The sequence below is a fragment of the Macrosteles quadrilineatus genome, unplaced genomic scaffold (genome assembly GCF_028750875.1).
Source record: "Macrosteles quadrilineatus isolate MER2022 unplaced genomic scaffold, UCM_ALF_1.0 Scaffold_1__1_contigs__length_201487025, whole genome shotgun sequence".
Classification (NCBI taxonomy): domain Eukaryota; kingdom Metazoa; phylum Arthropoda; class Insecta; order Hemiptera; family Cicadellidae; genus Macrosteles; species Macrosteles quadrilineatus.
Window position 1 is genome coordinate 99,196,224 of NW_026542594.1, and position 23,910 is coordinate 99,220,133.

The 23,910-nt window shown below is 36.2% G+C and overlaps 1 protein-coding gene across 14 annotated transcripts in view; it reads left to right on the forward strand.

Moving 5' to 3' along the window:
- Window positions 1–23,910, forward strand: part of LOC128994679 (coiled-coil domain-containing protein 186-like) — a 152,877-nt gene that overhangs the window by 81,497 nt on the left and 47,470 nt on the right. For 4 of the 14 annotated variants that reach the window (XM_054419437.1, XM_054419517.1, XM_054419749.1 and 1 more), the window contains 4 exons: window positions 9,897–9,944; window positions 11,230–11,289; window positions 11,929–11,976; window positions 21,678–21,728. The exons of 1 other annotated variant lie outside the window; for it this stretch is intronic. In XM_054419437.1, the coding sequence (XP_054275412.1) occupies window positions 9,897–9,944; window positions 11,230–11,289; window positions 11,929–11,976; window positions 21,678–21,728 (207 nt within the window). The remainder of the gene's footprint in view (window positions 1–9,896; window positions 9,945–11,229; window positions 11,290–11,928; window positions 11,977–21,677; window positions 21,729–23,910) is intronic. 9 more of the 14 variants (XM_054419675.1, XM_054419899.1, XM_054420132.1 and 6 more) reach the window with 5 other exon arrangements.

Consider the following 23,910-nt stretch of genomic DNA (forward strand, 5'->3'; position numbering starts at 1 on the left):
TCACATTAGTATGTATAGTTGTAAAACCACTGTGAAGTTGTAAAGAATTAATTTTGAAATTTCTTTTTTTATGTTATGTGAGACAAACAACGGTGAAAATATGGTTGTATGTTAAAGGTGTTGCAATGATTTTGTAGGAAATTTAACGCTCTTTTCATTGGTATAAAATATTATGCTGTACGTGTATTGGCTTAATTTCTATGCTCGTTTTAGTGAAGCTACTACAGGTAATTTTAAGAATTCACATTATCGGCCATTACAGCATAACGGGTGGGGATGGAAAATTTTTGTTTGTCATTTTTTGTTCCTTATAGTGAGTAGAATAACTGGTAAAAATTAACGCACTTAGTAGAAACTCACCCTGTATATATACATATATATATATATATATATATATACTAGCTATATGCCTGTTCTACGCACGGGGAGCTTATAGTAGTCAAGTGAAACCTTCTTATATTAAGAACAGCAGATGGTTTGCATATTTTCAGATGAGCTGGCAAACCTATTATATATAAACCTTTGCAAATACAGTATCTGACAGTTTCAAGCCAAAACAAATGCTTCTCAATTAAATGTCACCCCGATCGTGTTGGTCCATATGTTAAATCCAATGATTAAACAAAAAAAAAAAGCTTTATAGGCCTAGATCTATGAGGCATAGCTCTAAGGTAGGCGTATAGTTGAAAGTTACGTCCCACAATGGTTTAAAGTATTTAAAGTACTACCTCAACCTCACCACTTAACACTTTATTCGGGTTGAGATTTTCATTATCAAAGGTGCTCGTCTTTTTCGTGACACTGAGAAATAAGGACATTAATGCGTTACCAACAGACTTACACACAAAAATACAGAACTTAATTAGGGAATTTGCTACGTTTTAAGCATAACAAAAGTACATATAAAATTAGAATTTGAAATCTTTGTCAATGTCATCAAATTTTATCATAACAGTTTATATTTGCTTGGACCGAAGATGACCCGAAATGCTATCGAAATGACGGCTTACTATATGAAATGAAGTACTATAGACAATTTAGATTGGTAATTTATAGCTTAATAAAAATTACCAAAATAGGCCACAAACTATTGATACATAAACAACGTAAATCGTTAACAATTCATGATGGTTTGCTGAACAAATGTTTTACTTAAATGAGTTATCATTTTCTCTGCATAAACTAACATTTTGGAATCCAGACAGAAAATGCAAAACTTATATAGTTAAGACATCAATTAAATTGAATACGGCTGTAAATTAAAGTGATGTGTTGGTACGTAAAAATGATTCTTGCTGCTACCAACGGTTCTAAGGAGAAGAACCAGTACCAAAAACCAACGTTTACAGTTAAGAATTACGTCCGACCAATTAAATGCGTTAATCAAGTCCCGAGGTTATTGATCTCTTGGTTTTGAATTTTCTCGTAAAAAGTTATCGGCAATCAAAGTTATTTCCCATTAATTGCTTTATTCGTAAACAACTTTTAATATAAACTTATTGGTGTCAGTTTGAAAAAAAAAAACAACCTTATACAAACAATTTTTATTTTATATATAGCCTATATATATATATATATATGTGTGTGTGTGTGTGTCGGTGAATGCGATAACTTGAGTAATTTTTGTCCGATTTTGATTAAATTTGGTTTAAAGGTGTAAAGCGGGATAAACTTGAATGAGTTCGCGAACCAGCACGATCGGACCATGAGAACGGGGCTTTACGGGGGTTTTATGGGGTAAAAATTGGGTTTTCTCACTTTTGACCCTCAAAACACAAAATTTCCCGATTTCTCTTTAGACCTTTTTAAAGAGCTTAAAAAAACAAATAATCTTATATATTAAAAAAATTTGGTTTTTCTTTTCCGAGTTCGTTTGGCTCTTCTACCCGACCGATTTTCATTTTCATGATTGAGGTCTCAAATTGAAGGTATGCACGCACAGATTTGCCATCAAGCATCGACATATAAATTATCTATAGTATTACTCGGTTTATACGTAAACGAAATTTGCTCCCCATGTATTTATTATGGGAGTAAAATTGTGTTTTTCTTTGCCGAGTTCGTTTGGCTCTTCTACCCGACCGATTTTTATGATTGAGGTCTGAAATTGAAGGTATGCACGCACAGATTTGCCATCAAGCATCGGCATATATTTATCTATAATCCTACTCAGTTTATACGTAAACGAAATTTGCTCCCCATGTATTTCTTATGGGAGTTAAATTTGGCTTTTCTTTGCCGTGTTCAATGGGCTCTTCTACCCGACTGATTTTCATGATTGAGGTCTCAAATTGAAGGTATGCACGCACGAATTTGCCATCAAGTATCGGCATATAATTATCTATAGTATTACTCGGTTTATACGTAAACGAAATTTGCTCCCCATGTATTTCTTATGGGAGTTAAATTTGGTTTTTCTTTGCCGAGTTCGTTTGGCTCTTCTACCCGACCGATTTTCATGATTGAGGTCTCAAATCGAAGGTATGCACGCACAGATTTGCCATCAAGCATCGGCATATATTTATCTATAATCCCACTAGGCTTATACGTAAACGAAATTTGCTCCACATGTATTTCTTATGGGAGTTAAATTTGGCTTTTCTTTGCCGAGTTCGTTGGGCTCTTCTACCTGACCGATTTTCATGATTTAGGTCTCAAATTGAAGGTATGCACGCACAGATTTACCATCAAGCATCGACATATATTTATCTATAATCCCACTCGGTGTATACGCAAATGAAAATTTGCTCCCCATGTATTTCTTATGGAAGTTAAATTTGGTTTTTCTTTGCCGAGTTCGTTTGGCTCTTCTACCTGACCGATTATCATGATTGAGGTCTCGAATGCACGCACAAATTTGCCATCAATCATCTACAAATATTTACCTACAGTATTACACGACCAGAACACATAATTTGATTTATTTTATATTTCTTACTTCAAATTAAGATGTACCTTTACCAGCTATAGATTTATAATCCCATATATTTTAGTCTAAGAACCTTCAGTTAAATACTGGCTTTCATTTAAGTTATTCAAATCCGACGAGTTTCAAGCAAATGCAAGGTGAATAACCAATATAAAAATTATTTTTCTTAATGTTTTAATATGGTTAAAAATCAATAGCTCCAGTATTGTTCCTGTTTTTCTATATGTTTTAGACACAAAATAATCAGTAAATTATAGGATTTAAATTGAGCTATTGATTGTTTGAATCAGTTAAGCTTAAGATACCGTATTACTCAATAAAAAATTATAAATTTGATTATTTCTCGGATATAATAATTATTTTAACGCTGCGGAGCAGCATGGGTCCTCTAGTTTAGTATATAAAAGTATTTTTGTTCGATTATTGGTAACGGAGAAAATTAAAGAAATTGTAAATTTAAAATTTCCATGTTATTCTTATGGAGAATATTGTCAAATGTTGTAGTTTGCTTGTTTATGGATATATTTTGATCAAACTTGGCAAATTTATTTATTTTGTACTAAGCTATCAATATTTTACTCAAAAACACACTTTATTAGTTTCCTTGTAGCAGCAAACCTAGGTACTCGTTAAACCTAATGTTATTAAAATATATTTAACTGAAAATCAATTCAGACAAATGGAAATTCGCTTAGTCGGCAGGTTTGCTGCGGCGGGGGTATTGTTATTTAATAGATTACGTACATTCTCTAAACAATGATTGGTATATATTTTAACATTAGAAGGAAATGTGACCAAAATCACACAATGCTAGGTTTTGGACGTTTGTAATTTTATTTCTAGGGAAAAGTACAGGTATCAAGGATCGTCGTCGAAAAGGTTGTTATGAATAATTGGGTAGGCGTAAGTACCCATGAGATGGGCTATGGGCCTATTGGCTGTATGGTCCAGCGATTGCATCACACGGCGAGTAGGAACAGAAAGTGACACATTGGAAAAGCAAGTTTAGCATCATCCGTAAACCTCTGTTACAATCACTCACTGCAGTTGTGATTTTTTACTTTACACTTTACACAACCGCCATTGAAGCGCCGTCAATGAGTGGAAACCTTGTTTGTAAGCTATTGGCGACGATCATTAATAAATTCAAGTTTTCCAGCCCTATACAACACTAATTCAAGGTCTTCTTTCTGGTTATCAAAACTCAAGAACAATTTTATACACAAAGAAAATCTGGTTCCTGACCTGGATAATGCCTAGATATTTAATTTCATTAACGGTTACACTATATTATTCCACCTGCGATTAATTAAATCCCATATGTAAGAAAAACGTTTTTAATCTCATTTGGATGGGATTTGCCATCGAAACGTGATCGGAAATGGTTGCGGTATTTGTAAACAACATTTGTAAACGTATCAGTGACAGCTAGAAAAAATAATCCAGATCCGAACAGCTGTTTGTCATTTCATAGATCATTATGTGATAAAAATTGGACGAAAACTTGAAAAAAATCGTACAAAATTGCATTTTTGTATGTCCGTAATTTTTTTTACTAAGTACTGAGGCCATATTTTAATGGCTAAAGATACTCTCGCCAATCCAGTGAATACATTAAAATGACTTGGATCTTGTTAGGTACTTTCGTTTTCCTGGAGAAGATTGTGTAAAATGCCATCTTGAGTGTTACAGACAGACAGACAGAAATTTAGATTAGACTTGTTTCGGCTTCTTTATTGTATAAAACGTAAAAATAACCTAAACATTTATGATTCTGAGCAATGTACAGACAAAACTCTAATAATTTTATACACAAAGAAAATCTGGTTCCTGACCTGGATAATGCCTAGTTATTTAATTTCATTTACGGTTACACTATATTATTCCACTTGCGATTAATTAAATCTGTTATGTAAGAAAAACGTTTTTAATCTCATTTGGATGGGATTTGCCTTCGAAACGTGATCGGAAATGGTTGCAGTATTTGTAAACAACATTTGTAAACATATCAGTGACAGCTAGAAAAAATAATCTAGATCCGAACAGCTGTTCGTTATTTCATAGATCATTATGTGATAAAAATTGGACGAAAACTTGACAAAAATCGTACAAAATTGCATTTTTGAACGTCCGTAATTTTTTTTTACTAAGTACTGAGGCCATATTTTAATGGCTAAAGACACTCTCGCCAATCCAGTGAATACATTAAAATGACTTGGATCTTGATAGGTACTTTCGTTTTCCTGGAGAAGATTGTGTAAAATGCCTATGCCTATTATGTAGACCCTAAACCTAGTACTTAGGCCTTACAACACAAATTTATGACAAGAACACAAAAATCTGAAGAAACCGTAAAAATATATTCCTTTGAGCTTCAAAAGTTATCTTCAGACTGTGACTTCAACTGTAATAATTGTGGGAAATCAATTGCAAACACATTACTACGTATGCAGTTTATAAGAGGTATTAGCAATTCAGACATAAGAACAAAATTATTACAAGAAATATCTGCTGCATCGTTTCAAGATGTAGTGAAACTTGCCTCCATCATGGAATTGGCAAAGAACGAAAGCCATTCATAGAAGAAAACATTCATTCAAATGAGAAAATCAACAAGATAGCAGGTACAGAAACAAAACCAAAATTTATTGGTTGTGGATCACCTAGACACAGAGCACATCAGTGTAAATTTATCGGAGAAATATGCAAGAAATGCAACAAACAAGGGCATATTGCTAGCGTATGTTTAGGCACAAAACAAACAGAAATTCATTGTACCAAAACTGACAATACTATAGACTATTATAAGGAAGAGATACAAGAGGTTTTAAAGATACACAACCAGAGTGCCGGTAATCACAAAACACGGTAAGCACGACTGTCTAACTCGCTGTGGCGTACACGATCAAATAGGCGCTCGCCCACGATACGATTTTTATCGCATGTCGTGCGTTCTCCCCAGTAGTCCTATATATACTTTTTACAATTAACTCATACTTCTTCATTATTATAGTTGTTATATCACTTGGTTCTGCCTTTTTTTACAATTCTCTTGCGTATTCCTTATCGTGAATAAATATTTTTACAATTCATTCATACTTTTTTATTATAATGTTTGATATATCGCTTGGTTTTTTTCAACCATTATTTTGCGTAATTTTGATCTTCCTAAGAAAACATGAACAAATTGTAAAAAATATATACAGGGTGGGGCAATGAAAGCGCCCCAATTTATAAACAGTACAAACTCAATAATATTCACCCTATGGATATTATTTATATCCATAGGGCATAAATGGCAAAAGATAAGCTGTGTTTTGGTGTGCTATTTGCACACCAAAACACAGCTTATCTTTTGCCATTTTAACTTAACAAAGTCATTTTTCCATTTCTTGAGAACAAAATCCTACAAGTGAATTGATTGTCCTACTTGACATTCCTTTTTAGCCACTTGAAACTCCATCAAATACTCCTCCAGCACTTCTTCAGGAATCACTTTAGTTTTTGGACTATCCTTAGCTTCGGTTCAAGCAAATCTGTGGTGTGACTTTGAAAAACCTAGAACGTCAAGTAGCTTATTAGAACAACCACCCCCCCTCCCAAAAAAATTAGCAAACGTAAAGCTTTCAACAACAAAAGCTTCCTGGTAAATCTCTTCGGACTTTGAGTTACTGGGACTCATATTCTTTTAACATTTGCTGGTGTACAAAGAGTTTTGCGGCACCCACCGATTATTTTTTTTTTTGTTTAAGCGATTATCCTAAATAATTTTACCCAGTTCAACGTTGTTTTCCAATCTGGAACAGCGCCATGTTGACCAAGGATGGAATAAGGTCCAAACAATCTCTGGGTTTTTGCACAAGAACCACTATTTTATAAATAGGTTTCCACATCAAAATCTCAGTGGTGATAGCCTCAGGCATAATATTTACTAAAATGGCATAGTTTAATTGATGTTTTAAGCACAGCTGATCATTCATTGTTGCAACAATTAACATGTGACAGGTAAAACAAATTGTAGCGTTCTCATTGCCTCACCCTGTACAATTTGTTCATTCTTTTTCTTTATAATATGTTTGTATACTGCATCAATTATAAGTAAATATCCCAAAATAATTATTGAAACAATGTAAGTTTGGTTATTATTTAATATTTTATAATCATTACTAGGCCTACTAATTATATTGTGTGAAATAGTTTCACTAATATCTAAATATTACTTTTTGAGGCTTATATTAATAAAATTAAATCATTAATATTTCAAAACAAATTCAAAAAATTGAACATACAAACTGTTCCCCAGACTATCCCAAAAACCTATGATAGTTATGGTAAATTTAAAAACTTTTAAAATGTGTGGACTTAAATAATTTGAAAATGTCTTTAAATACATTAACTTAAGAAATAATCTACACATAAAAAGAATTATTTCTTTAATGCTGTAGGCCTATATTGGCCACTAGGCTATCGCTTAATCTGTCCGCCACAGAAGCCACATTGCAACCACACGTTAACGGATTCATCGTTTTACTATTTGATACAGAACCACATTTTAAGATATTGCGCAACACATACTCGTTCTACCAGGGCTACCGAGAAACTGGTCATTTATCCGATAAAGTGTCATAAAAGTGGGCGAGGACCACACATACGATAAGAATATCGTAAGACACATTGTCGTACGAAAGAAATCGTATAGTGGGCAAGAGGCCTAAGGAGTCAAAATTTGAAGTTGAACCGTGACAAGTGCAAATTTGTTCAAACTAAAATTGAATACTTAGGACATATTATTGACGCCATTTGAATCCACAAAAGTAAGGATAAAATCACAGCAATTACAAATGCACGAAGGCCTTCATGGGCCCAACAAATGGACAACAATTTTTCATTGTTGTTGATGCCTTCTCCAAATGGGTAGAGGTAATACCTAGAAAAACAGCAACTACCGATTGGACTATTAAGGAGTTGAAGAAACTTTTTAGTGCTTTTAGTCTTCCAAGCCTCCTAATTTCTTCACAAGGTGTTAATTCAACTCCGTCAAGTACCAAACTCAACAGGAAACTCGGCATACTACCTCATGTTACACAGACAAGCAAGAACATACCTCAGTGTTATGGTACCTTCTAGAATCGAGGACTCAAAAGACAAACCTAAAGGTATAACACGCATATTTAAGGTCGGAGACCGTGTTCAAGTGAGAAACTACTACAAGGGTCAGAGAAAATGGAGTTTCGGAAAAGTTACATCAAGAGATGGAAATCTACATTACAACGTTGAACTGGAGAACGGAGTAACATGCAGACGACATGTAGACAAATTCTGCGGTCAAGACTTTAAATGGGGAAAATTGTTGTGTCTTTTCTAACATACTCTATGTTTCAAAAAATACCATATGTTATGTTTAGTAAATTTACTTTGTTTTTGTTTACATTCAATGTTATTTAGGTTTCATTTCAGAAAACACCTATTTTTTTACACATCTTTTATGTCACAGACAGAATGACAAAGAGACAGACAGACAGAAATTGAGATGAGACTCGTTTCGGCTTTCTTAGGCTATGAAAAGTAAAAATAACCTAAAACTGCAGGATTCTACGGAATGTACAGACAAAACTGCAATGTTATTCATAGATTTCCTTCTGTCCAAGTTATTGACTTGATCAGTAATCCACTAAAAGTACTAAAAGGCAACTCCGTTTCTCAGACATTATTTTTGGGAAAAACACAAAAAAATTATAAATATTATGGAAAATACCCCCGTCGCAGCAAACCTGCATACTAAGCGAATTTCCATTTACCCGGCTTGATTTCTACTAAAATATTCCCTATAAATTTTCAGATTTATTTCCTATTTAAATAACATTAATTTTAGTTAGTAGTTAGGTTTGCTGCTACGGGGAAGATGTTGAGGTGTGTTTTTTCAATTGAAATATTGATAGCTTACTATGAAATAAACCAAATTGCCAAATTTGATTAAAATATATCCATAAACAAGCAAACTAGAACAGTTTATTTATTCTCCATAAGAATAACATGGGAATTTTAAATTTACAATTTTTTAAATTTTCTCCGTAGTCAATGAACATTAAAAAACTCTTCAATATACTAAATTATTTGTTTTTTTAAGCTCTACAAAATGGTCTAGAGAGAAATTTAGAAATTTAAAGTTTTTAGGGTCAAAAATTAGAAAAACCCATTTTTACCCCATAAAACCCCCCATAAACCCCTGATGCCATGGTCCGATTATGCTGGTTCGCAAACTCGTTCGAATAAATGTAGGTTTACACGTTTGTACCATTCATCAAAATCGGATCAATTTTGCTCGAGTTATCGCGCTAACGGACACATATATAAATATATATATATATATATATATAAATATATATATATATATGAATTTGAACGGATGGTGTTTTTGGCCTCTGGGGACCTCAAAACGAAAAAGTAAATCGGTCCCGGGTCTAGGTCTTACCATGAGACCTACGGTAATAGCTTATTCCCTATATGGGAAATTCGCTAAAAGGAGGTCAATAAGTTAATGAATTAAACCCTTAAAAAATAAAAATGGCATATTTACACAGTAGGCCTACAAACTATTTATTAAATAAAAAAAAAAAAAAAGTGGTAACAATCCTACTTTGACAGTTCTCATTGTGTAACACAGATTTTGTGTTGCTGCTTGGTTGTAAGTTATGCTATTTTCCCATAAAAACCCATGAAAGAAACAGAAAAAATTATTTTAAAAACCTGTTTTGAATGAAATTTGTCTATTATGGTCCTTATACTGTAATTCTAAAAAAAATAGTGCAACCCCCCATTCCTGTAAAAATTATGGTTCAAAAGTAAATGGAACTTTAGTGATTCTACCTATCATAGTTACTCTCATCACTTACCCTGATAAAGGTTGTTGACAAGCTAATGGGAGAAAGTAACTGCCAGATTGCTGATACCGTTTATTTTTTTACAGATCCAAACTGGAGGAGTCTGGTTCTAAAGAAAAATACAGAAAACATAAGTGAGTAGGTCTATGACTCCATTTGATATTCTATACACTATTTGATTTCTATTCATAGAATAACTATCTGGTCGTCTTTGTGTAAGTTTTTTTTTCTCTTTGCCTTGGTGTAGCTCGAGTTCATTGTAGTTACTAGACATTTTGTCAACAAGTGAGATCATTTATAAAAAAAACCATTGAAAACTTAAATTTGGGAGAATGTTTGAAAGAAAATAGCATGAATTTCCTACAAGTAATTGTACGACAAATTGTAATAACACATTTATGCAAGCTGATAATGACGTGACTTTGACTTGTGTTGGTATGCTAGCCTCTCGGAACGCTATTTTATTTCAATGTTTTGTCACTTTTATCATAGACAAATACATAGACAAATAGAATAAATATAGACTGTTAAAGGAAATTTCCTTATAAGTTAGAGACGGAATTTCATCCTGCAAGGAGATAAGGGCCAAGACAACCCGACCGGTTGCTGTTGTTCACCATGTGGCCAGAGCACGACCCGACCATGACCAGACCACAACAAGGAATGTATACCAACCAAGCTTCAGTGTCAAGATGGATGTTGAAGATGTTGCTGTAGTGTGGTAGGAAAACTATACTGGGTGCATCTGATGATAATTATTGTCCTCCCAAGCTGCCCTCTTCGTCCCTCATTTGGCACAATCTTCTGACGATAGAAGGCATTTCTTTAGAAGCCATAATAAAACCCTCTGTGTCAAAATATAACTGCGACATCATAAAAGAAGTTATTTTGCACACCACACCAAAGGTAGTGCTAACTGTTCGCTTGATCTATGACCACCTACGGCGCTACTGGTTGGGTTGGAGAAAAGATGGAGGCAGTGTCACGCCATTACAATGTGTTCAATATTTTTGGCCGCAACAGCTGATGAGTCGGGTCTTTCCAAAGTCCTCTGAGTTTGCTTGAACGACGAGGGCCCGCACTGTTCCATTAACGCCTATTGTAAAATTGGCCGTAACCGACCAAGTGGGAGTTATGGTCAGGGTCATGTTTCGGGCTAGTGCACGCTGGCTCCAATGACTTAAAATTGCTCGGACACCAATCTCAGTATGACCATCCTCTCCAACAAATTGCTGATATTAAAAATCTGGATCCATTATCTGGGTTACATATATATAAGTCACAAATGCAGTCTTCAGCCAGTTATGCTCGTTAGTTATATGTAAATATTTTTAATAAGCTATCCCATTCATCAGATGTTAAGTTTGTAATGCCTATTTCATTGTAAACTTTCTCACTAACTCTTATTTTACTGTACAGGCCTGAACTGTTAGAGAAGAAACATGGGTCTAGGGAAGATAAGCAATTCCCAACACATGAGTGAGTACCATTTAACTGTTTAGTTACCAACTAGTGGTGTGGGTGGATTTTGTTTCATTACATAATTTTTTCAATTCTTTACCCTCTAGGTGCACATACATTACCATGTATAGAGATGAAAAGTTCACATCACTTGTTGATTATTTTATGCACCAATCCAACACCTTCAGTAATCCATCTTGATCAAATTAAAAAAATGTCCATTGGAAGAAATAGACTTACTGTGATCAGTGCCTGGGGACCGAGCTTTGCTCGGGGGAAATGATTCCCCCCACTCTACGATGCCAGCCTTTACTACTTCCTTCACCATTTCCTACATCATGGACCTGTTTCCTTCCCTTCTCATAGCATTTAAGTATTACAGATATATTAATCTTACTGCCACAAATCGTTCCCTCACTCTACGATGCTAAACGTTACTACTTCCTACGCCACTTCCTACGTCCTGGACCTGTTTTTATCCTGTAGTCAGTATTACTGTATTTATCATATTAAGTCAAATAATGCCCACCTTGGCCCAACGGCTACTCTAGCAGCCAAACTGGGCATTTAATTTTTTTGTTAATGCTTTTTATCGAATTTCGTATATAGGGAATAAGCTATTTATTAAGTAATGTGGATTTATTTTTATTTTTACAGATCTAAATTGGAGAAGTCTGGTTCTAAAGAAAAATACAGAAAACATAAGTGAGTAGGTCTATGACTTAGGTATTAGGTATTTGGTTTCTGTTCATATAATAACTATCTGGCAGTTTTTGTGTAACTTTTTTTTTGCTTTTTTTTACTTTATGTAGTTACTAGGCCGACACGTTTCGTCAACACTGTGTCATCATTTAAAATATGTCATCTGTTGAAATAAAATATGATGAATTTTATAATGCATTTATTTAAATACTTTTTCAACATCTCGTTTCCCATAATTACAGTAACTGAAAAGAAACACAAACAGAATTGGACCTTAGAGGCCTGAAAAAAAATAATAACTACTACAATGTGTCTTAAAACTTTGAACGAACAAAAACCCTGCTCTGCTGCAAAATTGTGCCCTAACTTTTTGCCCTAATAGTGAGAGAGTAGGAAGGCAGTGATTCTGGGACATACTGGCTCGGAACATGTGAAAGTGCCTAAAACACAGTCAGTTCCCAACCAGGTTTGTGCCCTTAGGAGAGGATTCATCGAAAAACTGATCTTTCGGTTTAGTTTCACATCAAGACCTTTCATTCAAGTATGTAGTTGATAGGTGTGAGGCTTATGGTTTTCTCAAAAGCATAAATCCTTGTTTGCTTTATATATAGATAAGATATAGATATACGTTTTAGCACAAATTTGCCACCATACCTGTGCTTCACAATGGGAAGAGAATAATTTTGTTTTATAGATCTGCTGTATGAAAAGTTATTAGGTAACTCATAAATAAATATCTACAATTTTAATATAGTACCAAAAATATAATTTTAAAAATATAATAACATGTAGGTTTATATCAATTTTGCAATGTATTCATTGAGTTTAGTGTATTCATAGTTCAATAAAATAAATAAAATAGTGCAACCTCTCCATTCCTGTAAAAATTACGGTTCAAAAGTAAATGTAACTTTAGTGATTTTACCTATTAAATATCAGTATCAGGGGACCGAGCTTTGCTCGGGGAAAATCATTAGTTTACTCTGAAAGCAGTCTTAGTATTGCAGATACATTAATCCATTCCCAAACTCCACAATGCTCGCCCCTACTACTTCCTTCACCACTCCCTACGTAGTGGACCTGTTTCCCTCTCTTCCCTTCCCATAGCATTTCAGGATTGCAGAATGTAGATACATTAATGTAATTGCCACAGACAGTTCCCACACTCTGCACTGCTAGCCTTACTACTTCCTTCGCCATTTCTTACGTCATTGACCTGTTTCCTTCCCTTCTCATAGCATTTAAGTATTACAGATACATTAATCTAACTGCCACAAACGGTTCCCCCACTCTGCGATGCCAGCCTTTATTACTTCCTTCACCATTTCCTACGTCATGGACCTGTTTCCTTCCCTTCTCATAGCATTTAAGTATTACAGATACATTAATCTAACTGCCACAAACGGTTCCCACACTCTGTGATAGTAAACTTTACTGCTTTGTACGTCATGGACTTGTTTTCATCTCTTCCCATAGCATTTTAGTATTTTAAATACATTAATCTAATTGCCCCAAATATTTCCCACACTCCGCACTGCTAGCTTTTACCATTTCCTATGTCGTGGACATGTTTTCATCCCTTCTCATAGCATTTCGGTATTGCAGATACATAAATCTAACTGTTACAAACGGTTTCCAGTTCCCTCACTCCACACTGCTCGCCTTTACTACTTCCTCCACCTCTTCCTACGTCGCGGACCTGTTTCCACCCCTTCCCATTGCATTTTTAGATTGCAGATACCTAATCTAATCCTCATAAACAGTTCCCAGACTCCAGACTGCTCGCCTTTACTACTTCCTTCTCCACTTCTTACATCACGGACCTGTTTCTCTCCTTTCCCATAGCATTTTAGGATTGTAGATACCTTAATCTAATCGTCATTAACAGTTCCCACACCCCGGACAGCTTGCATTGACTATTTCCATCACCACTTCCTCAGTCGTGGACCGGTTTTCCTCCCTTACCATAGCATTTTAAGATTGCAGACACCTTAATCTAATCGTCATAAACAGTCCCCACATTCTAGACTGCTCGCCTTTACTACTTCCTTCACCACTTCCTACTTCGCTGACCTGTTTTCCTCCCATCCCTTATAAAGTGACTATAATTAATTATCAAATAATTAATAAAGGCATGCATGTTAACTCAACACAAATTCTATTTCATATGATTAGGACTTAACAGGATTAGAACGAGTAACAGCCTTAGTATTTTCTTTAGTGCTGTGTTTAGAAGCCCGTGGAACATCAAATATGTGGATTGGTCCCACACTTACAATTTTTGGTTTTGGTATCAAAGTAGACCGCAATTGATCAATGTGTCGTTTTACAAGGCGGCCTGACTTGTCAAGGGAAACTAGATAGTGTCGAGTTCCCAACTTTTTATTTACCCCTCCAAACTCCCAAACATTCTTGTTGTTTATGAAGAGACGAACCTGAACTCTCTCCCCCTCATTGAATGAACGTGCAGAAGGAGTGTTTCTAGTTGAAGCTTTTTGTACGTGAGGAAAAATGGCATCCATTTGTATTCTCAACTTCCTGTGGAGATAAAGTTCAGCCGGTGATTTGCCACATGCTAGAGGAGTTGCCCGATACCGCATTAAGATCTTCTGGACCTTTATTGCCATTGGTATGTTTTCCGAAGCTGTGGACTTCAGGCGGTTCTTCAATGTTTGAACAGAGCGTTCTGCTAAGCCGTTTGTTGCTGGGTGTCCTGGAGATATGAATTTCTGGAAAATGCCATGTAATTTGCAATAAACTTGGAATGTATCACTTTGAAAAATTGAGGCGTTGTCAGATACCATGACATTCGGGTAGCCGTGTGTAGCAAAAATCTGTTCAAGTAGATGTATGGTATTGGAGCTGGATGGTGCATCTTTGATTACTTTTATCTCCGCCCATTTTGATCTAGCATCAATACACACGAGGAAGTTGAAGCCTTGAAACGGTCCTGCGTAGTCAATGTGTATTCTTTCCCAGTTCTCTTTTGGGATTTCCCACGGGTGATTAGGAGCTTTGGGCGGATTTGACCGTGTTAGTGCACAATTTTCACATCCTTTCACAAGATGCTCAATGTCCTTGTCAATATTTGGCCAGTAAACATAGCGCCGTGCTCGTGCTAGCTGTTTCATTTTTGTGATTCCAAGATGACTTCATGAAGTTCTCGTGAAGTTCATTTAGAATTTTGTTTCTAAGTAGTGATGGAATGTACACTCTTTCTCCCCGGAAAATAATGTTTTCGACCAAAGTAAAGTCAGAATCAAGTGAATTGGTGAGTAGGTCTTTCAAAATCTTAGAGAGCACTGGATCTTTGGCTGTCTCATTCTTGATACTTTCAGCTGTGATTTCATGGCTTGAAATTTGAAAAATGGCTTGGCTGCAGATTTGATGTACCTCTTTTCCAATTTTCTTGTCTTTAGTAAAGTGAGTCTGTGTAAGAGGAGCTCTTGAAAGACAATCCACGTTTTTATTTTCCATGCCCTTTTTGAACACAACTTGTAATTGAAACCTGACAGATATGATGCATATCTGAGTAAACGAGCTGAAGTCATTTGTGGTAGAGCCTTGTCATGCCTGAAGATCCTAGATATGGGCTGATTATCTGTTACAAGTTGAAATTGAGTCCCAAATAAGTAATAATAGAAGTGGGAGACACCAAAAACTATGGCCAATGCTTCCTGGTCTAGTTGACTATAGTTACATTCGGCATCAGTGAGTGAACGTGAGGCGTAAGCAATTGGTCTCTCAGTTCCATCTATTAAGTGGCTAAGAACTGCAGCTAGTCCAGTAGGTGAAGCGTCTGTGGTGAGGACTAATGGTAGTTTTGGATCGAAAGGTAATAGTATCCTGTTACTGCAGAGCTCAGTTTTGATTAGTTGTCTAGTTGAAAAGCCTTTTCACATTTTGGTGTCCATTCCCATATCTTATTTTTGCGTAGCAAACGTCGTAAAGGAAAAGTGACAGTTAAAGCATCTGGAAAGAAACGAGAGTAGTAAGAAGCCATTCCTAAGAATCGTCGTAATTATTCAACTTTTGATGGACGTTACATTTCTTTAACAGCTTGAACTTTGGTAGGAGATTTAGATATTCTATTTGTTCTTGAAAATAGGAACACTTCTGTTTGTTTATGTGTAAGTCAAAATCTGAGAGCCGTTGAAGACAGGCCTGTAGATTTCTTTTGCTCTCATCCATTGTTGAACCATGGCAAATTATGTCATCAAAGTAGGCCTCGGTTTTAGGCAATCCCTTCAAAATTTGTGTAAGAATTCGGTTGAACTCAGAAGGTGCTGTCTTTATTCCGAAGCTTAGACGATTGACACGATATGTTCCACGGTGTGTTGACATTGTCTGGATAATACTGGACTCTTCGTCAACCTTGAGGTGCAGATAAGCTTTGTACAGATCAAGTTTACAAAAATAACGAGATCCTCTCAAACTATGAAGTACATCGTCAATTTTTCGAATAGGATGGTTTGCCTGGACTATTCGTTCATTCACACCACATTTGTAGTCGACACAAAGACGAACACTTCCATCTGCCTTAGGAATCACGACTAGTGGGGCCCCCAATCACTTGACGTAACAGGCGAAATGATTCCTTCATTTTCAAGTAAATCCAGTTCCTTGTTGATCTGATCAATAAGAGCATGAGGTACGTTCCGTTCACGATTGAAAATAGGCTTTGCTCCTGATCGAAGATGTAATGATACTGTAAAGTATGGAACGCATCCAATTTTTGGCTAAAAATTGGCGCAAATTTTTCAAACAGTTCCTCAACTGAATTTACTGGTTGTAATTGAAGGGTAGTAGCTGGTCGGTTCATTTCAGTGTCAATTTCACACAGCTCAATCAATACCCAGTCCTCGGATCCATTGTCGCCCTAGAAGCGTGTCATGACCTGAAGGGACAATGTGAAGGTCACCTTTGAACTGTTTACCCTTGTATGAGACAGAAACTGATACCTTTCTCTCTGGCTTGATTATGTATCCAGAGTATGAACGGAAGGCTAGCCTTGATGGTTCTACTGGTACGTTCAGCTGTAGACGTTCAAAGTCATTCTTCGCAAGGAGAGAAAATTTTTCCCCACTGTCAACTTCAAAACATTGTGATCTTCCATTTATACTGACAGAAACAATGTACTTGTCTGAATCATATCCAACTTCAAATAAATCTACGACATCAAAGTTCTGGTAGATCGAATCAATTTTGTGCACTCCGTAATCAGAAGAGTCGCCACTTGAATAATCGTCATCATTTGAGTGTATGCAGGTTGTTGGTTATGCTGTTGGTGGAATTGGGATTAGAAAATGTCCCCAGTTCTTCGCTTGCAATCTAAGGGGGTTGTCCGTGAGAGGGGCACGTCCTGGCGAGGTGCGGTCAGGTAATGATACCGCTTGAAGCAATTGCTCAACAACATTGAGGCGAAACTCGGTGAAATGCATTTGCTTTTTGGTTATTTTCCTGTGAAGGCAAAAGGCATTAAAAATTGCCATATCTATCAAGTAGGAAAAAATCTTCTTGTATGCCTTTATTGACCTACGCATGATGGGGAACGAAGAGAGGACTTGGTCTTGCCTGTCGACTCCAAGCATACCATGATTATAGTCGATCACGCACTTTGGTTTTATCACATCTACATCAGAATTTCCCAGTCTAACTACTTTAGAAATCTGTTTGTCTATTCTTTCATGTAGTGTGGAGAGCATGTGAACATCTTTTCTGTCCTTCCATTTCACTGCCAAAACTCCTCTCCCAGAACGTCTGATAGCCTCTCCTAATTCCAGGTTAGTAGCAAAATACCCGTGGCATACATTTTCTTGCTGGCAATGCTGTTCCAACTGCATAAGTCTCATTGTCAAGAAGTTTAGTGTACAATAAAGGAGATGTATACCAATTGTCCAGGTAAACAATATAACCTTTGTGAAAGAAGGGCTCCAAGAGATCTAGGACCACGGATTCACTTGCTAAGAGCTCATCAACCTTATCTGCCCCTACATAAATTTTGAACCTACTACAATATACTGAGGACGACTCGCAAACCTTGTAAATTTTAACACCAAAACGTGCCCTTTTCTTTGGGTTGAATTGAATGATTCCAAGTCGTGCCCGCATTTTGAGCAGAGTCTCATCAAGTGCAAGGTCTTTTTCAGGCTCATACATTTGAAGAAATTTAGTCTCCAAATAACGAATAACCGGTCTGATTTTCTTCAAACTTGTCGTCATTATCTTGTTCAACCTCCTCGTCATAAAAATGGATAAATCTGGAGATGGCGGTAAACCTCTCGAAGGTCATTGTTTGGCTGAAAATAGCAGTCTCTAAAATTTTTCTATGTGACCAATACATGTTTAGACTGAGTTTTTTTATTTGGCCCATATTTATGTACAAAGCGAAATATGCTTTTAGTTCATCTGGAGTTACTTTATGCCATTTGACGTCACTTTTCAGCTTTGTTCTCCTCTCATTGCTGATTTGCTTCTCCGCATAATCATTTGTTTCGACACACATCATCTGCCAAAACTCTTCCCCAAGTATCTGCATGAGTGTATGCAACTCTGTAGGATTATCGCCTAGGCGCCGTAAATATGGTTCGTTGATGCCTGGAAATGCGGTAAAGGGTATGTCTTTAGGCTTGTTATCTTCATCCAACCAAGGCCAATCACTATCAATGAATTTTTTAGTCTTGTTGTTTTTCTTGTTTGGTTTGCTTTTGGTTTGCCTGGAACTGGCAATTGTATTTTGCCCACTGTTTGTTTTTTGTTTTTTTGAAACATTTTTATTACTGGTAGGCCTATTCCGTTTTTTGTTAGATATGCACGTTTTTCTTTTTGAGAAGTACTAGGATCAGTAAAAAGTAACATTAGTTGAGCTAAAACCACTTGAGAGTCCGCCCTGCTTTTTTTCAATAGGTTGTATAGGTACAATTTCATTATGTTTGTTTTTACTATTTTCAGTAGTAACTTCATCTACTAAACAATGATGTAAAGCATGATCACCCTGACCAATTTCGATATCATTTGTGATTTCATTACAACTTACTGCTTCATAATCTGGGACATAATTCTCAAAAGGGTTCTCTTCAACTTCGTCGATATCTTGATCGCTTGTATCGGTATTTGCGTGTAGTAGAGTATTCCCATTTCTCGCACTATTTTCACTTTCGATTGAAATACTTTCAAAGTTTGTAGCATCAAAATCGAGCACATCAACTTCACGTAGGCGGTCTAATTCTTCGGAACTAAGACCGGCTAAAACCAAATTGTCATTCCACTGATTTTGGTGTTGGTCATGTAGGCCTACTACTTCTAATTCGTCGTCATACTCATCCTCACTCCCACTTTCAAGTAGTAGTCTATCCACCTCAGAACTACGGAGGTTTTCCATCACAAAACACTTCTCAATTTATCGACGATATGGCTATCAATCATAAAACGTTTAGTAAAACACTACTAAGTGACATTTAGTTACACGATCACAACAAACAATAACACTGAAGATCATCCACGCTATGTTACTTCATGAAATGGAAACTATGCTGACAGCTGACATTTATTTCAGTGGTAAACAGTGTTGCCAACAAGTAAAAACAATATAGTTTATTATAGTTTAGCATTCAAATCCTTAAAGTACTATACAAAATGATTTTACTTTGTTACGATTTAGCAACGACCACCGTTCACAACAGCGAAAAATGTGCGTCTTTCTAACAGGAATGAAATTCCTTTTATTGGGACAAACAGTCAGCGGTATTCACAGATATCTACAGAAGTGCATTTGACTCCTATCTATCGGATTTTTGTGGAACTACGATGACAGGCAGCGCTAGAAACTAGCGAACGAGTGGCACTCTTAAGTCAGCCTCTAGGCCTGCAGCGGCCGTACGAGTAACGCTCGTAAGTCGGCGCCAATGGGTTAAAGAAGTTACAACACCTTAGCATTTTATGATAGCAGATACCTTATCTAATCGTCATAAACAGTTCCTACACTCCGGACAGCTCACCTTTACTACTTCCTTCACCACTTCCTAAGTGGCGGACCAGTTTCCCTACCTTCCCATAGCATTTTAGGATTGCAGATACCTTAATCTAATCGTCGTATGCAGTTCCCACACTCCGGACTACTCACTTTTACTACTTCCTTCACCACTTCCTACATCGCAGACCTGTTTCCCTCCCTTCCCAGTGCATTTTAAGATTGCAGATACCTTAATCTAATCGTCATGAGCAGTTCCCATACTCCGGCTCGCCTTTACTACTTCCTTCACCAATTCCTACGTCGCGGACCTGTTTTCCTCCCTTCCCATAGCATTTTAGGATTGGAGATACCTAAATCTAATCGTCATAAACAGTTACTACACTCAGGCCACTCGCCTTTACCACTTCCTTTACCACTTCCTACGTCGGAGACCTGTTCCCCTCCCTTCCCATTGCATTTTAAGATCACAGATACCTTAATCTAATCCTCATAAACAGTTCCCACACTCCCCAAACTTGTAAACAGAATTTGAACAACGCAGAGGAGGCTACTTAGTAATTTGAATTTATTTAACCTTATCACGCTAAATTCTTCGTTTATACATATTTGTCAGGCCCCGAAGACTCTGTAGGGATTTTTATCCTGAGTATTAAATCATACTACACATTGTAATTGCAATCAATTAGACCCGTTGTGTAAGTCAAAAGGTCGCTGCTTAAGGTATCTCACTTGGTTAAATGAATGGTTTTCGACTTGCTTACAAAATGTGATTGGAAATGTTGCAGTATTTGTAAACGACATTTAATGTAATCATATCAGTGACAACTATAAGTGATAATCTTAATCCAAACAGCTGTTTTTTAATAAATTACAGTAAACATTGGGAGAAAACTTGAAAAAAATTGCACAAAATTGGGTTTTTAATGGTTTGTTATTTCACTTCAAAGTTTTGTTACTTTTACTTCAATATTGATCGGTACTCTAGTTTTCTCGTAGTAGATTGACAATTTGGCGTTACAGACAGAATGACAAAGAGACAGACAGACAGACAAAAATTGAGATGACTCGTTTAGACTTTCTTAGGCTATGCAAAGTAAAAATAACCTAAAACTGCAGGATTCTACGCAATGTACAGACAAACCTGTAATTTTATTTATAGATTTCCATATGTCCAAGTTATTGACTTGATCAGTAATCTACTACAAGTACTACTAACAGGCAACTCCACTTCTCAGGCATTATTTTTGGGAAAAACACAACATTTTTTATAAATGTTATGAAAAAAGAAGGTCAATTAGTTAATGAATTAAACCCTTAAAAACGGCATATTTACACAGTAGGCCTACAAATTATTTATTAAAAAATAAAACTAGTAACAATCCGACTTTGACAGTTCTCATCCTGTAACACAGATTTATGTTGCTGCTTGGTTGTAAGTTATGCTATTTTCCCATAAAAAACCATGAAAGAAACAGAAAAGAATTATTTAAAAAAACCGGTTTTTAATGAAATTTGTCTATTATGGTCCTTATACTGTAATTCTAAAAAAATAGTGCAACCCCCCCCCCATTCCTGTAAAAATTATGGTTCAAAAGTAAATGGAACTTTAGTGATTCTACATATTAAATATCATAGGTACTCTCATCACTTACCCAGGATAAAGGTTGTTGACAAGCTAATGGAAGAAAGTAACTGTCAGATTGCTGATACCGTTTATTTTTGTATTTTACAGATCCAAAATGGATGAAAAGTCTGGTTCTAAAGAAAAATACAGAAAACATAAGTGAGTTGGTCTATGACTCTATTTGATATTCTATACACTATTTGATTTCTGTTCATAGAATAACTATCTGGTCGTCTTTGTATAAGTTTTTTTTTTCTCTTTGCCTTGGTGTAGCTTGAGTTCGTTGTAGTTACTACACATTTTGTCAACTCAGTGAGATCATCTATTAAAAAACCATTGACAACTTAAATTTGGGAGAATGTTTATATGGCTCCTTTTGAAAGAAAATACCATGAATTTTATAACACATTTATTGAAGCATTTTTTGACATCTCGTTTCCCAAAATTACAGTAACTGAAAATAAATGCAAACAAAATTGGATCTTAGAAGACAAAAAAAGAACTACTGTAGTACAATTGGACTTAAAACTTTCTAGGGATAAAATGCTTCTCTGAATTACAAGTTGAAAAAAAACTTCTTCCAATATATGTATATATATATATAAAGTTAATGGCAGATTATAAATCCTGAAGTTGGGAAAAGAAAGGGAACATAAAATAAAAAAATTATTTTGGAAGAAGAAAATTTTAGCTTATGTCATTCTAGAACTATTGTTTATATGATCAACAATAATATTGTACTAATGTTGGTCAGTATGTCAGAGACAACCAATGTGAGAGCAAGATTGAAAATCAAAATCCTAAGCTACGATCCGTGACGCTAGCATCCCACTGCAAGCTGATAATGACGTGACTTTGACTTGTGTTGGTATGCTAGCCTCTCGGAACGCTATTTTATTTCAATGTTTTGTCACTTTTATCATAGACAAATACATAGACAAATAGAATAAATATAGACTGTTAAAGGAAATTTCCTTATAAGTTAGAGACGGAATTTCATCCTGCAAGGAGATAAGGGCCAAGACAACCCGACCGGTTGCTGTTGTTCACCATGTGGCCAGAGCACGACCCGACCATGACCAGACCACAACAAGGAATGTATACCAACCAAGCTTCAGTGTCAAGATGGATGTTGAAGATGTTGTTGCTGTAGTGTGGTAGGAAAACTATACTGGGTGCATCTGATGATAATTATTGTCCTCCCAAGCTGCCCTCTTCGTCCCTCATTTGGCACAATCTTCTGACGATAGAAGGCATTTCTTTAGAAGCCATAATAAAACCCTCTGTGTCAAAATATAACTGCGACATCATAAAAGAAGTTATTTTGCACACCACACCAAAGGTAGTGCTAACTGTTCGCTTGATCTATGACCACCTACGGCGCTACTGGTTGGGTTGGAGAAAAGATGGAGGCAGTGTCACGCCATTACAATGTGTTCAATATTTTTGGCCGCAACAGCTGATGAGTCGGGTCTTTCCAAAGTCCTCTGAGTTTGCTTGAACGACGAGGGCCCGCACTGTTCCATTAACGCCTATTGTAAAATTGGCCGTAACCGACCAAGTGGGAGTTATGGTCAGGGTCATGTTTCGGGCTAGTGCACGCTGGCTCCAATGACTTAAAATTGCTCGGACACCAATCTCAGTATGACCATCCTCTCCAACAAATTGCTGATATTAAAAATCTGGATCCATTATCTGGGTTACATATATATAAGTCACAAATGCAGTCTTCAGCCAGTTATGCTCGTTAGTTATATGTAAATATTTTTAATAAGCTATCCCATTCATCAGATGTTAAGTTTGTAATGCCTATTTCATTGTAAACTTTCTCACTAACTCTTATTTTACTGTACAGGCCTGAACTGTTTTCTTTACCCTCTAGGTGCACATACATTACCATGTATAGAGATGAAAAGTTCACATCACTTGTTGATTATTTTATGCACCAATCCAACACCTTCAGTAATCCATCTTGATCAAATAAAAAAAAGTCCATTGAAAGAAATAGACTTACTGTGATTATTTTAACAAGTACTTTGGGACCGAGCTTTGCTCGGGGGAAATGATTCCCCCACTCTACGATGCCAGCCTTTACTACTTCCTACACTATTTCCTACGTCATGGACCTGTTTTCTTCCCTTCTCATAGCATTTAGGTATTACAGATACATTAATCTAACTGCTACAAACGGTTCCCACACTCTGCGATGCTAAACGTTACTACTTCCTACGCCACTTCCTACGTCGTGGACCTGTTTTTATCCTGTAGTCAGTATTACTGTATTTATCCTATTAAGTCAAATAATGCCCACCTTGGCCCAACGGCTACTCTAGCAGCCAAA